The following is a 17,710-nucleotide window of genomic DNA, read 5'->3' as shown; positions in this document are numbered from 1 at the left end:
TATGCCTGGAAAAAAACCTCCTAAATATCAGTTATTCAATTGCAAATAACGGCCCCACAATCAAATCAATCAACTAGACTGGATTATCACAAACCACTTAGATTTTACAGTAACAAACACACAGCCCTGTATCTGGACAGACCACTACAAAATCGAAGCCACAATTTCATTAACATTCAAAATAAACCACTCTGACAATTCACCCAAAATTATCCAAAGTATGAATCTGAAGAAAATCACACCAGATATTCTACTGCAAGGGATTACACACATCATGGATATAACCTCAGACGACGATCCCTGTGATCTAATCACGGCTACTTATGCCAACTACTTCCAGGAGCTTCTGGATGAGAAGGTTCCACTTAAAAATAAACAAGCTCGTCCCAACCCAAACCACCAAAATTGGTACATGACAGGATTAGGTACGCTTAAGACAGCCAAAAGAAAACTCGAAAAACAGTGGCTTAAAACCCCTTTGGAACTTAACAAAGACAATTGGAAAAAATGTGATACTTTGTACAGAACCAAAATAATAGAAACAAAAAAAAACTACTATAATGAGCAAATCGCCGGCGCTTCAAATTCCACCGGCAAATTGTTCCAAATCTTAAAAACAATTGAAAAACCACCCACTCTTTCTCCACCTTTCCAGCCAACCATGGCGGATTGTGAAAAAGTCCAAACAGCTTTCGCACACAAGATTTTAAAAGCCAGAGACACCATAATAAACTGTAAAGTTACAGATACTCCACCCCTTCACCAAACCAACAAAGCAAATTTAGAAATTAAAGTACCCAAATTTCAGTTTTCACCAGTCTCATTAGAAAACATGTTAAATACTCTTTCATCCATAAACTGTACTTCATGCGCTGAAAACATTTTACCCCCTAACTTTATACTAGACAATGTAGAAATGTTTGCACCATTCCTATGTCGAATGACAAATTCTTCATTCAGAGATCGGAAAGTCCCTGTTGGAATAAAAACAGTGACACCACTGGTGAAAAAGCCTGGTCTAGATCAACAGAACCCAGCCAACATTAGGCCTATTACAAATTGCAATTTCCTGCTGAAAATTCTTGATAAAATAGCCACGCATCAACTATAAGAGTACATTGACAAGCATGACCTTCTGCACTCCCAACAATCAAGTTTTAGAAGTGCTCATTGCACCGAATCTGCAGTACTTGATCTTCAAACCAAAATGCTGGGTATTCTGGACAAAGGAAAGGCAGACTTGCTGATTCTTTTGGACCTCTCAGCAGCTTTCGATTTATTAGATCATGGGAAGGTCCGAGAGGCCCTAAATACAGCTGGAGGATAGAAACTCCAAAATCATCTGGGGTGGACACTCCACCAGCTCTAATCCTGTAGACTGTTGCATCCCGCAGGGAGCTAGCTTCTCCCCCCCTCCTCTTTAATTTATACATTTGCTGTCTCTGCACCCTTCTCTCACAGTTGGGGATTTACTTTACCAACTAAGCAGAAGACACACAACCGATCTTGGAACTATGTGGAGACCACACATTAGACAACAACAGACTATCAGCCATTTACAATACTATTGAGAAATGGATGAAAGCCCACTGGATGTGTCTAAATGGCTCCAAAACCGAATTTATGACATTTGGAACAACGAAAGCCTTACAAAATTTAGGCCCAGCTTACTCTTCCTTTAATATAAAAGACTCCAACATCACAGTCACTAAAAGGTAAAAACACTGCGCATATATTTGCAATCTTCACTAGGAGCGGAGGCACAGACCTCGTATCTGAAAAGAAACTGCCAGTACTATCAGAGACTGCTATGCCAAATCAGGCCATTCCTAGACACCAAAAACAGTGCTACTATTGCTAGACCACCATCCTATCACGACTGGATTATGGAAATGCATAGTTACTAGGATCCAGCAATAGCTGCATTAAGCAATGTCAAATAATCCAAAATAATGCTGTAAGATCCATCGCAGGGTAATCCAAACGCGACCACATAACAAAAGACAGAATCGACCCCCACTGGCTCGCCATAAAGGAGCGTATTAGTTTCAAATCTTTGACAATGGTCCATCGCTACCTATATGCCACTGATCTAGCATATCTAAAAAAGGAATTTAAACGGTATGAACCAAGCCGAAGTTTAAGATCTGCTAAGCAAGGACTACTTGAATCCGGCCATGTCAGAGTAAAAGCCACAGGCTTAGGTAGAGCCTTTCCCACCAAAGCTATCTCTATTTGGAATGAGCTACCCTGCAATCTCAGGCTGGAAAGCAATTTCCACTCCTTTAGAAAGCAGTTGAAAACCATGCTCTTTAGGTAATCTGACACACAAACCACTTCTGCACTCATATTGAGTCCATCTTTACTTCTATTTGTATAGTCCAGTGATCTCTCCGTCTTCGTGTCCTTGTTGCGCCCTGTTCCTTGCGAGCTTCGGCGCGTTACAAATATATAAATAAATAAAATAAATAATAAATAGATTGATGTGTAGTTTGGACTCGGATGGAGACCAATGACCGCTGATTGTCAGATCGTTGGTATGGGCTCCCCACCCCGTGAGTGAGGCGTCCGTTACTATTGTCATCTCCGGCCATGGTTACCAAAAAGATTCTCCTTTGAGGATGTTGTCGTTGCAAGCTCACCATAGTAGATCCTGAGCAACTGCGCTCAGGACTCGCAGAAGATCCGACATACTCCCCGAGAACTGGGACCACTGAGTCCTGAGGGCCCATTGAAGGGATCTCATTCTCAATCTGGCCTCTGGCACCAGAAAAATGCAGGATGCCATGAGGCCGAACAACCTCTGAAAATCGAAGGCCGGCAGATGCTGGGCTTTCCGGAATTTTGTTACCATCTGCAGAATGTGTAGAGCTCTTACCTCGGGAGGCGAGGCTTTCCCCAAGGAAGTGTCCAAGACTGCTCTGATAAACTGGAGCTTTTGGGATGGTATCATGTGGGACTTCTTGAAATTGAGGGAGAAGCCCAGATTGTGAAGGAAGTGACAGGTGATGGACAGATGTTCCTGAGCTTGTTCGGGAGAACATGCTCTGATCAACCAATCGTCCAGGTAGGGGTAGACGTGAATCTCTCCTCTCCTGATACTCGCTGTCACCACCGCCATCAGCTTAGTGAAAACCCTTGGTGCGTAGGTCAGCCCGAATGGCAGAACTCAAAACTGATGGTGAGAACCGCCAACTGCAAACCTCAGGTACTTTCTGTGCTTGAGATGGATTGGCACATGAAAGTAAGCATCCTGAAGGTCCAATGATACCAACCAGTCTTGGAGTTGAGAGCCTGATGGATCTGAGAAAGGGTTACCATCTTGAACTTGTCCTTCCTGAGGAACTTGTTCAAGTTTCTTAAGTCCAAGATGGGTCTCAATCCTCCGTCCTTCTTTGGGATGAGAAAATAAGGAGAGTACCAACCCTTGTTCCTCTCCGCTTCAGGTACATGTTCTATTGCACCTTTCTCTAGCAGGGTTAACATTTCCTGCAAGAGGAGCAGGTCTGGAATTTTGGCAGAGTTGGCTCCCGGTGGATGATTCTGAGGACTTTTTAGGAAGGGAAGGCAGTAACCTTGAGCTACTGTTTCCAGTGCCCAAGCATCTGAAGTAATGCCCCGCCATTCTTTCAGATGCTGAGAGATTCTACCTCCCACAGGGGTTTTGTGTGATAAGGCCTCAGAGTGATTTAGAGGCGGCTGCAGGAGCGGCTGAGGGTAAAGATGCCATTCCTGAGCATGGCTTTGCAGTCTTTCCTCGTCCACCAGAAGTGACATTCCTTTTGCCTCTTTGAAAAGCCTGTCCTCTTCCTCTACCAAAAGAGGAGTAGTACCGAAAAGGACGACCCCTCCAGGAAGATGAGCCCGAATAGGGTTTCTGAGGCTGTCGCATGGAGGCACTAAGGGATTTAGCTGCCGCTTTTGAGGTCTGTAGTCTTTCTAGGCTCTCATCAGCCTTACGACCAAACAGCCTCAAGCCATCAAAAGGCATGTTGAGAAGCCTGGCCTGCACATCTGGTGCAAAACCTGACTTTCTCAACCACGCAAATCTGCGTAGCACTGTGCTTGAAGCTATGAACCTGCTGATACTTTCAGCATTGTCCAGTCCAGACTGGAGACATTCCCCCATTGCCTCCTTCCCGTCTGACAATATTCAGGAAGCCTTCCCTTTCCTCGCCTTCCTGAAAATGTTCAGCCGCCGCCGAAATGCAGTCCCACAGGGTATGTGTGAACCTGGGCAGGGTACAGGTGACATTAGTTGACTTTAAGGCCCAAGCATCAACCTTCTTATCCTCTCTATCCGGAGGGATGGTTGGATATGCAGTCTGTCTTGAGGTAGTCGCAGCCTGAATAACCAGACTTTCTGGAGTGGGATGTCTATTCAAATACTCAAGATCAGAAGTAGAAGTTCTATACTTGTCGGGAGCTTCCCAGTTCCTTTCTACTGTTCTCTGAAGTGCCCTATGAAAGGGGAGAACTGGATCCTTCTGGGGGCCCCGATCTAGAATGTCCGTCATGTCATCCTGATCAAAGGTGGGTGAGGCTCTACCCCAGCACATATATTCCACCACTCTGTTCATTAAACTCCTGTACCCTGAATGTGCATGTTCTGCAGGGTCAGGTCTCACAAACTCTAGCTCAGGTGATATATCAATGCCACTAGCAGAGTGAAGAGTCTCACACAGGTTTCTCATTTTAGATTCTGGGTCTATTAGTTCCTCTGGAACTTTTCTAATGCCATATTGCACTCCAAAAGGAGAAACCTCCTCATCTTCAGAGCCACTTTCTTAAAATATCGAAGACATAGACTTAAAAAAGTCTGATTTTGGTAATGGAGTAAATCTCCTGTCTTGTTCATGAGTTTTTGTCTAAGGAATGGAAGGATCCTTCGAAGGTATCGAAGGAATCTTCGACGACACCGATGGAGTCTTCGACAAAGGCGTCGAAGACGCTTTAGGCTTCGGCGTCGACGAAGTTGCAGATGTTTTCGACAACTTCTGTTTTTTATGCAGTGTCGGGGAAACACTCGAGTCTCGAGGATTCCTCGACGACTTGGCGTCGACTCGAGTCTTACGAGTCTTACGAGTTTCAACCATACTACTGGGTTTTATCGCAGTAGTTCCAGACTTCCCTGTATCGTCTGATGGATAGACCAGGGTCTGGCTCTTTTGGGCTTTCTTTGAGGGGGTCGAGGCCGCATTCTCAAAGACCTCCATCGTCTTTCTTCTAAAGTCTTCCCATTTTCTTTGTGGAATCCGAGTTGGTTGGGCATCTTACCAATTCGGTTGATGTATCAGATGATGATGAGGGAGATCTAGGTCTCCTTTTAACTCTTTTAGAAAAGGAAGATGAAGAGCGCCTCGATCTACTACGAGATCGGGATCTCTTAGAGTATTTTTTGTGACGCTCGGATTCTTTCGAATCGGACGATTTTTTTTATGTCTTTTCAACGGGGCCTTCGAAGAGGCCTTAAAAGCATCCTGCCCCACAGCCAGTTTACCTTTCCTCTCACGAAGGGCCTTCTCCGTCATCGACTGACAGGAGCCACAGTCGCCAGTTCGATGATCTGAACCTGTTATCGACATCTTCGAACCGCAGTCGATACATTTCTTGAACTCAGTCTTGGAAGTAGATGAAGACGACATTTTCTGACAGAAAATTTCAAAGCGTGCCGTTCTCGAGAGCGAAGCAATCGGAAAAACGGAACTGAAGCCAACGAGCGCGGCACAAGCTATCTATACTAATAGTGACGTCGACTCGGTACGGAGCCCATCGAGGGACAATTGACGCCACGACCTCGTGCACAGTGCCCTCTGCCGAAAAATGTTTTACGAAGCAGCGAAGCTGGCGAATACGAATATCACAAGATGAGGAATACGTGGGAGGACACAATCCATTCGAAAGTGGTCTTCATAGAACTAACTATAGTATGGGCTTTACTCGCAATCACTTGTTTGAAGACAAACTTCGGCTGGTCCACAAAGAAAAGAGGAGCCAAGAAATCAGCTGGACAAAGAGTAGAATTATCCAGGGACATCTGATGAGCTCTTATAGAAATGTGGTTGAACCAGCTCTCCTCCCCACGTTACACCTTACAGAGTAAGGCTGTCCCTGTAGGCAGGGTGACACAGTCTGGCTCGGCTTCCAACACAAATACGGTTCCAGTAACGTGGATCAAGGTCTGTTTGGCCTTCCACGTTTTCTCGATTTTCGAAAATAATGTTTCAACCAAAAAGTCCACAAAGGTCCCCCCTCTGTCGGTCTCATACCTTTCACCACACAGTTCACGTAGGTCCCCCTCTGCCGGGCTCAGACCTTTCACCACATAGTTCACGTAGGCCCCCCTCTGCCGGGCTCAGCTCTTTCACCACATAGTTCACGTAGGTCCCCCTCTGCTGGGGTCAGACCTCTCACGATAAAGTTCAACTCAAACTTGCAGGGCTCCCTTCCCCAAGATTACTTCACTTTGGGTCTCCCTCTGTCAGGCTCAGACTACTTTCGGATGTCTAAGCTTTCGAATGTGCGTGGCTTACTTTTCAGACCAATGCAGGACCACTTCGACTCAAAATGTATAGTTCAACTTTGGCTTTACCCTTTCTAGGAATTCAACTTTTCCATATCACTTTTGCTGTATATTCGCTTTCTCGCTTCCAACGATTTACCTTTTACTGTGACTTTTGAGTGGGCTACTTCCTTTTGCCAGACCACTCTGTTACTTGGTATCGCTGAACTCGCAGCTGCCTTTTACTTCAAAGTTCATTCACAGGTCTGACTTTCATTGCATCTGATTCACATGCGTGCAGCCTTCACTTGTGATAAAATGTTGCTATTTCAAACTTTAACACACACCAGTCTTTCAGGTCGCTTGCCAACTCACCGGCTGTGTGGGTTTCTTCTTTGCTTTACGAGTTCCAATTGACGAGTCAAGGTTAGTACCACAGGCTTTGCCTCGCCCCCCCCCCCCCCCAACTATGCCGTTCCCCCGGGAGGGTTGCTGGCATCCTTGAAACACAATACAGTTTTCACTTGCAGGGTCTGGCCTTCTCCACGTGTCTCTCATGGCCTGTCAGAGGGAACTCTGGGGTTTTCTGACCCGCTGCTCTCGCCCCTTGGTCCATTGCTCTGCTCCAATAGGTTTGCCTTTGTCCCGGAAGCCCTGCTCGTTCTCGTGTTCGTCCTTGCTCAGAGTGTGTCTTTGGGTTCTGCCTTTTATTCATGCGAGGAGAGCTAATTGGTACCAGGTGTATGCACTTAGAATTAAGTGCCTGACTTTGCCTGACCCGATTAGCGGGACATGGCCAGTACGATGTGTGAAAGCTAACGTTGTTACTCTCGGTCATCCTCTTGCTCGCCCCAGTGTTTGTGTATAAAGGGGGGAGCATCCTAAAATAAAGGATGGGTTGGATAAACAAAATACGGGGGGGAATACCGTGTCTTGCCGTCGGCTGTCTCACCTCCACTCCCTGAAGACCCCTCACCCATCCTCACACATTGGTCCACCCCCAGGGTTTGGATCCAAAGGCGATGGATGTGCCCTGGCCACCTGAGAAAGAGATCCCCGGCGACACCCTCTGGTTTCTCACTTCAGCCACCATCATACCATCATTTTATAGGCGAGTAAATTGTCAGACAGGATTTTTTTCGCCATGCACGTTCATCTGCACGTTTCAGTTTCCTATATGTGATAAGCTCACTACTAAACCACATGTTCTTCTTTGTACTACTTTTTAACATTGTCACACAAATGGGTGCAAGAGTATCAATGGCCTCAAGAATAACCTGTTGCTAGTAGGCGAGAAGATCATTAGTGTTGGAGATTAGGGGATTTCGAGAAAGAAAGGGCCTAACTATGGCCTCAAGAGCCTCTGAGGTAACCTTTTTGGAAGTTGCATCCTGTTTGTGTTCTTCTAGACATAACAGAAGGATGTTGTGGGGTCCATGGCAATGCTAAACTAAAGGAGAATAAGTAATGGTCAGACCCGGGACAAGGAGTTGTCATTATGGGGGTATTCTGATGGTATAGGTCATCCTCTTTATCTTCCCCTTCCTTTCTTCTCTCCTCTGCTAATCCCACAGTTGCTGCGATTGGTGTCCAGGGCCCTTCTGCATCATCAGGGCCCCTGTCCACCCAATCGTCCCAGCACTTGTCTACTCTCAGCACTTGCCTTCGCACACCCTCCGCCCTGGAGCACTCAACAACCCAAGCACTTAATCTGTGGCTCACCCATGAGCACTTACCCCCTCTGCCCTCTTCCTTTCTGCACTTGCACGTTCTGAATACTCACAAGTCAGAATAGGTTCGTCCTTTCTTCCTTTTTCCCTCCACTGCTCTTATGAAATATTGTATTTGGTAATGTATTTCGCTCCCTCCCCTCACCCTGTGGGCGCATTAGAAAGGTATTGACTTGCTGTATAAGCACCTAACAGGCAAACAATAAATAAAACAAATAAAACCCAATCAAATGTGTTCTCTTCTCTGTGTGGCAGTCTTCACATACTGACAGAAGCCTAAACTTGCTAATGCATGTGTAAGAGATACTGCTTCCTCATCCTGATCATTGTTAGCCCATATATTGAAATCACCCAGAAGAAGCAAGTGGGATGAGGGTTTCAATAGATCACTACACAAGGCAAGCAGTTATTCAAAGAAAGGGCTTTTTATGTGGGAGCCTGTACACGATTAGAATGCCAACAGAAGTATGACAGTCCAAGCTAAGTTTCACTAGTAAAGAGTCACTGCTGTCAAGCAACATCACTTTAGTAGTACGCAAATTAAGAGTGCCCTTAAAGAGGTGTTTCCCCGCCACCCCCCGTAGTAGATCGATCTGCCCATAATAGGTTATAGCCCTCAGGGGTTGTGAGGGAAGATGCATAGGAGGCAGCCTTGTGAAGCTAGGTTTCAGTGACTGCAAGGAGATCTACTCCTGAGTGAAGCAGCTCACATGTACAATATACATGAAGCCATGAATAAAAACATGAGAGCAATTAAAAATCAAGACCCTAAGTACCCATTGGCGACAAACTAGATGGAAAAACACAGGGAGATCTCAGTTGATGACATTAAATGCACAGGAATACAGAAACTCAAAGTATCTGCTAGAGGTGGAAGTAAATAACTTAAATTGCACCACACAGAAGCTACATGGATCAATAAAATGGATGCATGAATTTAACAAGGATCAATAATTATATGTATTTCAATGAACAGCTATTTTAACTTAACTTCCATTATGGTAAGCACCAACATCCTGCCATCATTTTCTACCGATTTGTTTATTTTCTCACTTTACTGTTGTTACTTTTCATAGGAAGTCCTTCATAGGACATCATCTCCAAAGTAAATAGTCCATAGGATGATTGAACACCCAGGCAAATAACCTGGTTAAATTTCAATTTCATAGGATACTGACAAACACATAATTTGTTGTCAAATATGGTACGCAAATAATGTATTACCTCAGTAACAAATAAAAAGATACAGTCTTCCAAAAGTAGATCAGGAATATAAGAGTGAACTGATGCTTTATCAAACAGCATCCCAGTTTTATAGAAATAAACGTTATCAGGAGACCGCTAAGGGTGTGGACCAAAGAGCTTCCCACTGGCCAAAACCGAATTAAAAACTGAATATCCCCCCACAAAAGTTAGAAATTTGTTCAGGAGAGAGGATTCCCAGACCACTAAGTGCAGAGAGAAAAGAAAATAGAGGTGAACCAGAGGTGGAATACATGTTCAAACGGCAAAGACGTGCATACCGAAAACTCACTGGTGGAGGAGAAAGCCTTCACTGCAGGCATGGAGGTCGGCGGAAAGGACCCCAGCAAGCAGCTCACACTGACGATATACATGAAGCTGCCCTTGAACGTCTTGGCCAAAGAGAAGATAAGGCTTGAATCTGCATAATAGATGCGCTACGAGAAGAGCCACAGGGTGACGGCATAAGGGGACGGCGGCAACAAAGTCGAATCACTACAATGATGGAGGAAGGCTTGGTGTACCAATGGTGCCAAGTGAGACTGAGCTGAAATTACAATAACAGAAGGTACAAGAATAAAATCCCCTCCGGCAGGGCTTGGAACAGGAAGTGTGAGAAGTGGAGGACTGTCGATTCACAGACCTTACGGATCCCCAGCGAACCTGCCTTCTTGTGTGACAGACATGGGATACACCGCTGACAAGCTAAGAAACGGTCGCAGAGAAGAGAAAAGGTACCGAGCTGGATCAGAAGAGTCAGGGTAAAAGGTGCACCAAAAGGCCGTAGGAAAAGGGGACAGTTGAAACAAAGCTACATCTCTGCAGTGGAGGAGGAAGGCAAGCTGCTCCAGTAAAAGTGTGTGTGGCTTCCTCAATTAAAGTTTAAAGGAGCTGGGAACTTGTACATACACCACATGGACCCAAGATAGACTCCACAGAACTCAACAAGAAAAGCCGGGTTGGGGGGGGGGGGGGAGAACAAATTCCCCCTGGCAACGCCTGAAGCAGGAAGAGCGAAAAGGGTAAAGGAAGAGCTGGTGCAGTAATCGCCCGCCGAAAGGGGAAACAGTGGGCCAAAGTATAAAAAACAACTGCAAAGACCTTATGATGGTGCAGGGAAGGACCAGCAGGAAGATATGTAGCGCTCCTGCTACGCAACAGTAGGTGCACAGGGATCTTATATGGAAAGCAATGAGTAGGAGAAAGCAGACCTAGATTACGATCATACTTTACATAATATCTTGGAATACTTGCAGATTTAATAATCTCACAACATGGTTTAAGTCTCTTCTGACAATAACAAACCTTCCATCATTTTATTACAAGAAACTATGCAATTGCAAAGTATCTATTTAGATGGTTATACCTCCTTTGTGCAAACAGCAAACATCGGCCAACTAGGCTGTCCTTTTGGGGGGCCTTGCCATCTTGGTCTGCAATAGCTTGAGGCTTCACACAAAGCTCATTTCGGTTTCAGAAGACTTGTTTGTTATTGAATTAACAATAAATGAAAATATCCAGATAAGTCTTCTGATGATCAGTATATTTTGGAACCCCAACAGGACACCACAAGCTGTCATTTTAGCCGACCTGAATACAGTAATCGAAAACACATACATTCAAAATCATGAATACAAAATTGTTATTGGAGGCGATTTTAATTCCACAATAACGAATGGGGTGCCCAATTGAATTCCAGCTCCAAAGTGTTCATATGGCACAATCTCACTAACAAGAGGTTTTGGTTGGGCATTCTTTTAGATAAATGGGATATTATAATTGCTCCTATTGCAGCAAATCAATTGCCTTTCACGTGCTAATGGGTGCCAAATCGGTCTTTCATTAACTATTTTGGCGTCTCTAAAAATGTGTTGGGTATTTGTGAACCAATTATCATTACTAATCCTGGCTTAGGTGACCATATGATTTTAAAACTGAAAAGAATCATCTCTCTTCAGCAATACCAACAACTTCCTGCCTTAGCTCTGGTGGAAATGGATCGCTACGCTGTGTCGATTCAATGGAACAATAAACTTTGTAGAAATTTGTCGTCTTTAGTTAGTCGTGAGCTATTGTCTGAGACTGATGCTATTCAAGTTGGAATCCCTCTGCACTATAAAGATTCCTGGAACACGAATATGATCAAATTTCATGTAAATAATTTAGCCAAATAACAGCGATCTTTAGCTATTCAACAACATATTCAGAAATTTAGAAAAGAAGTGGCCTGCCTAAAACGTTCTAGAAATCAAGATCTAGGAAAACTCAAAATGACAGCGAATACGCATGCACTTTTTCTAAGAACACAGATTCTTAAAAACTAAAAAAACCATCTTAAAAATATTTCATTTGCACTTTATATGGATGACAATCAAAATATGATTTGTCAATTATGCACGCATAGCACTAAAGACTTTTGGGCCATTATGAGAAATCCCAGTGCAAAGGTCATGTCTAAATTTGTTGCATCGGTCTCGGGTAAAGTGTGGACCGAATACATAAACACGAAATTTTAACTGCCTCCAGGTCATCCTTTAGTACCTATGCAACCTCTTGCCAATGCCATTCTGGCAAATCCCTGTGGTCATTGGTCGATGTTCAATGGGCCATTCATTGTGAATTATTCAAAAGCTGCAGGGCCAGATGGCATTTCTTCCTGTGTCCTAAAGGATGATCCCCAATTTTGGTATACCATTTTAAAATCAAAGTCTGATCACATTTTTGAAACCAAAACTATTCTGAATTCATGGTGTACTTCCATAATCATTACCATACACAAGAAAGGCCCCCCTACAGATCCATCTAATTATAGGCCCATTGCCCTTACGGACGCAGCCTCCAAGGTGTTTGCGGTACTCATCTTAAATGAAATGGCAGACCATATTATGAAAAACCAAATGTTATGTCGCTTCCAAGTTGGATTATGCAAACATATGGGGACCTCACTAAACACAACTATTTTGGCGCATCTCTGAGTGACCTCTAAACACACTCATGGAGGCCCTATTCAGTGGCTTCACTTGACATGACTTCGGCATTCGATCGAGTTGTCAGAGTACACCTTTGGAATAAAATGATCACCTATGGCATACCTCTCCCCATAATCAGCTTAATAGCAATGCTTCATTCAGATATTAAATATAGAGTCTGCATTAATCATGAAGGATTGCTAACGGATACAACCTCCACTGAAGTGGGAGTGATATCTTTTGCAGTAAGACTTGGGGGGCTTTGACTCCACTGGTTGGCATTCACTGATAATGTCATCTTTTTTGATCGAACTCCATACGGCCTACAAAACAAACTGCAATTATATACGGTCAAAAGTACAATCTGCAGACAAATGCTAACAAATCCAACATCATTATATTTAGGAATAGGAAGAACATTCAAACCTTTAAATGGTGCATTGGTGGCACTGAAATGGAGCGTTCACTGACAATTCGATATCTGGGCTACAATCTGTCCAATACAACCTCAATTTCAATGTGGAAGGACTCTTTGAATCTAAAAGTTAGACGCCTAATTTCCCAACTGAGACTGATTTTTCACAAACACTGCAAATGTTCTGTTATGCCCATATTGGGATTCTACACCTTGAAGGTGGAAGCCATTGTACTGTATGGCCTCGACTTATGTCTCTTGGACATTGATCGAATACTGGATCCGTTACAAGGAAGGATCTGGACAAACACTTTGGGATTATTCAAAGCACTCCCAAATGCAATTCTCAGACATGAATTTGGGCTCAATTCATTGGCATCCAAACACCATTAGAGGATGCTACCAAACTAGACAAAAATGATAATGCCACCCTCCAATTCTTTGTATGAGGATTTATCACAGATGTTAACTAAGGCCCACCCAGACTCAATGGCACACTTTGATGGTAAAATGCCTCTTGATATGTGCCTACATCCGGCGCTGGAGAAGGGAAGCCTACGAATTTGACTGGTCGAGAGCGAATGAGATGATTGGTGGTTTTAAATCATATCAATAGTATGCCCTTTTTGTCAAAAAAACGTCCTCGTTTGCAATACTTGCAATGCTGTCCATGTCATAAGGCTCGAGACTTCTATCTAAGATTCAAGCTGAATCAGTTTCATACACATGTTCATATTAAAAATTGGCAAACAGCGAATGGCGTGATGTCGGGTGATATGTCGATTTTGTTCACCGAGTCATGAATTAGTAACTCTTAAACATCTTGTTATACATTGCAAGTATTTAGAAATTGCTAGAAAGCTGTTTTTTTGCAAATTTTATTGTGGCAAATCCTCTGCTGCACTAACTCCATTATGGATCAGATGTATGTGGGGCACAATTATGTCTTTAATACGATCCTTAACTCGCCTTTTGCTGAATATCCAGGATCAGCTACTTGTCGCTGAGAGGGGCAATTGAAGCCTTGGATTTAAAAACATTATGTAATTCAGGTCATGCAGCTAACCTTTGCACAATCTTAACTAAGATGTGTAGACACTTCTAATTTTAATTAATTTTAAATATGGCTGTTAAGATGTAACTCTATATAGTTTTGCACAATGTTTGTACCTTGGTCAAAGTTTGCATAAAACTCATAATAGGGTAAAAATGATGTCAATACTTTTTTCCTCTTAGAATTTATAATCAACAATGCACATTGCACTTTATCAATGATTATGATATTGCACATTTGCTCAAATGATATGCATCTTCGTAGTACATACAATCGTCGAATACTACTCTCCTTACACTGATTCAAATTCTCTTGTTTAAGATACTGTATGATTTGTTAACAGTATACTCTTTGTATTTTAACAATTTTTCATAATGTAAAGTAACATTGTAAAGTATTAAAAAGTGTTTCTAAATGTTTTTAAACATTTTTTTAAAGCTGTTATCTGTATTAACACTCTTCCATAATTGTAGACATTTTTTTAAAATAAAAAGTGATGTATGCTTTGTAAAGGTTCATGTGAACTGTATACAAATAAAAAATAAAAAAAATAAAGTGGAGGATGTTAAGATTTCTGTTGCATGGTAAAAGAATGGGAATCGCTTACCAAACCTTGATATGCCCCCAAAGAGGTGGGAGGAGTGGAATTCCAACACACAGAGAGCTACTAATAATGCATCTCAATTAAGAGTTTTGGTGGCCCACTTGAGAAGTGAGAAAGGAAAATGGGTATTCCTAGAAACTCAGGTGATGTTTAGAGACCCCATCAGAAACAATGGCATTTTGGGAAGAATTTGGGAATTTTGGAAAAGGGTAAGACTACAATGGTATATTATAGTTCTATATGGGTCCCCCACCACCCTCCCCTGCAATCAGACACAGTATTGCAGAGTCGCTTAGGTTCCCGAGATGGTTTGAAGGCGGGCTAGAGAAAGTGGAAGGTGGGAAAATGCAAAGCCCTGCAACAGCTTGAAGAGGACTGAAACTTGGGAAAGCTCTCCATGTTCATATATCTCAAACTAGCATGCCAGTATAAAATGCATGGATTACAATTGTTACACAGATGACAGTACAATGCATGCCTCAAGGGTAGCCAAAATGTTCCCATCCACAAGCCCCAAATGCCAAAGGAAACATGGAGAGGTTGGATCCTCCTGGCACATGTGGCTTCCCTATGAGAGTGCACAGGTCTTGGACTGGATTAAAGAGCTAGAGGGCGTTTAGAGAGATATGAATCCAATGCTAGTTGTGTTTGGTCTTCAATTGAGTGACGAGAAATGAAAGGACTTGCCGCTCAGGACACATTTCTTATTGCTGGCATCCAGAGCATAACCTATCCACAGGGAAAGAGTGGGCCCTTAAGGTGTGGGACAGCTATGAAATGGAGAAGCTAACAGTAGTGCTATATGATTAGGAAAATCATGTAGTGCCTGAATGGCTATCCTTTGAGAAAAAATATTGAGAATAATTAAGAGGATACCACTAACACTGCTGAGGACAAAGATAAGATGGGCGGGTTGAGTCAGAAATATGGTGAGGTCAGGAGGGGATAATTCCCCTTGATCTAAAAGAGCAAAAGGAGCAAAAGAGCAAAAGGACAAACAATGACAATATGTGGTGTAGTGGCTTGGATGAGAACGTCTGTACTGCCAGAGTTGGCTTAGGGGAAGGTAGGGTACGGGGTACGTTTTAAATTAAATTTGAAATGTGTAGTTGCGCAATTACTACTTAATTATGTTGTTAGAAAATTCAATAAATACATATTTTAAAAAAACAGTTATCCAGTTGAGATTTAGAAACCCTTTTGGTAGAATGGTACATGGGCACTGGGAGGGAAAATATGGTCTTTGGATTGAGCAAGTCCAACCTCCCAGAGAAAGGCACAGCATGAAGAACATATTTAAAATTAAATGAAAGAATTAGCGATGATGCATACTTGGGATCCTGGCTGATGACTGGAAAAGCACAGACTCCACGGCAGTAGAGCTGGTAGCGACGTCTTGTGCCCACAATCTCAAAATTTAGTGTCTGGTCAAATTGTCCAACTGTGTGGGAGGAGAAATGGATGCGCATATAAATCTCTTCATTCGGGGGCACCACCCAGCGGAAGTAGTTGAGCCTGTAAAAAAAGAAAATAATAATAATAGAAAAGATATCCAAGTCCTTGTGGCTGAAGCATTCCGCTTTCTTATCTGACTGATGTGACCACCTTTCTTTGCTGCTATTACTTTCTTATTGGGATGCACAATGATGCAACTCCATTGCATGGTTACAAATTCTCTACAATTTCACTGTATAAATGTGCTAGTATATATTTGTAGTTTATACTCGTGTTCACTCTCGCAAAATCCCTTCTTGTCCTGTTATGAAACTATCACACACATATAACGTTGGATACAGTTTTTGTTTGTGTAACATACTTCTCATAGCTGCCATACCCAACACCTGTTTTGACCTAAAGTGTATTTTTCAAGGCTCTATTTAGATCTGTACATCAATGGAATGTGTGACTCAGATAAACACACTGTACCACAAGTTAGAACAGGTAACAATCGGAACACAGAAATGACAAATCCAGCAACAAAAGTATTTTCTTTTAGAACAAATAAGATACAGGAGAGGAAATCAAAGCACCTCCATCAAACATGTAAGATTTCAAGACCGCACCACAACAGATATTATTACACAGAATGTAGAGTGAGGGGAAAGAGAAGGAACACTTCGACAAAGAGCGAAAACACGACAACAAGGGTAACCAAGAGAGTCGGGTACAAGAAGCAACTGACACAAAACAGACTCTGAATAAAGTTCTTAATCTTTTCACTAACATGATTGAAAAATACTATAAACATTGATGTATAGATCTAAAAAGAGTCTTGAAAAAGACCTTTTTAGGTCGAAGCGCTTGTCGGCTATAGCAGCTATGAGAATAATAAACTGAGAAGTCTGTTACACAGAAACAAAAACCGTGTCCAACAGTATCTATGCAAGATAGTCACATAACAGGACAATAAGGCCTTTCCTACAAGTGAACACAGGTATAGACTATGAATAACTCTAATGCTGCTGTAGCATAGGGCATAGCCACATGACCTGTGCTTACGCAGCAGTCCCCACACATTCCAAAGTAATTCACTCTATAAACTTATTTACTCAACGCAGTACTAGCTGCAATGACAGTGCAAGCCAAACCGATTGAGTCTTAATTGGCTCTTCAGGCTGTTTCTTGCTTTACCCACATGTGTTGGACTGTCCGTCCACGACATCCCCCTGCCAAAAGCTGTGGCTCCGGATGTTGAACCAAAAGGATCGTGACATACGATTACGGACATCATCTACTGTGAAGGCATCATGAAGTAGACACAGACACAGACCCAGACAACAGGTTCAAAAATGGTTCTGAAAAGGCTTTATTAACTTAAAAATCAGGCTGGAGTAAGGTCTGACTTGCCCTATGGTAAGGTGGGATTTCACTATCTGAAGAAAACTAAGGATAGTCTGTGTGATGAAGCGGTGCAGTGAACACGGTGTGACAGAACAGGGTGCTTCAGCTGGTCTGGTGCTCCAGATGCTGTGAGGCCCATACCGAAGGATTCAAGGGCAGCATGGTGCCATTCAGGGTCTGCTCTCCTAGCTTTAGGAGATGCTAAGGCAGAGTGGCAGGCCCTGTTCCACAGCAAAAGTCACACCCAATGTGCCCTGGAAGTGGGTAGGGGGCAGAGTTCTCCTCTGCCTTGGACAGCTCCATTTTCACTTAAGGCTGGGGGCTTTAGAAAGTGCAACTTTCCCAAAGGGGGT

General features: G+C 43.0%; 1 protein-coding gene across 1 annotated transcript in view; it reads right to left on the bottom strand.

The window, feature by feature from the left end:
* HYDIN (HYDIN axonemal central pair apparatus protein) overlaps positions 1 to 17,710 on the bottom strand; it is a 3,273,799-nt gene that overhangs the window by 1,065,706 nt on the left and 2,190,383 nt on the right. The window contains exon 49 of the mRNA XM_069654775.1: positions 15,849 to 16,031. Coding sequence (XP_069510876.1) covers positions 15,849 to 16,031 — 183 coding nt within the window. The remainder of the gene's footprint in view (positions 1 to 15,848; positions 16,032 to 17,710) is intronic.

Source organism: Ambystoma mexicanum, chromosome 1p (genome assembly GCF_040938575.1).
Source record: "Ambystoma mexicanum isolate Mex_15411 chromosome 1p, UKY_AmexF1_1, whole genome shotgun sequence".
NCBI lineage: Eukaryota > Metazoa > Chordata > Amphibia > Caudata > Ambystomatidae > Ambystoma > Ambystoma mexicanum.
The sequence above is the reverse complement of the archived record's forward strand: the minus strand, read 5'-3'. Positions and strand labels throughout refer to the sequence as shown.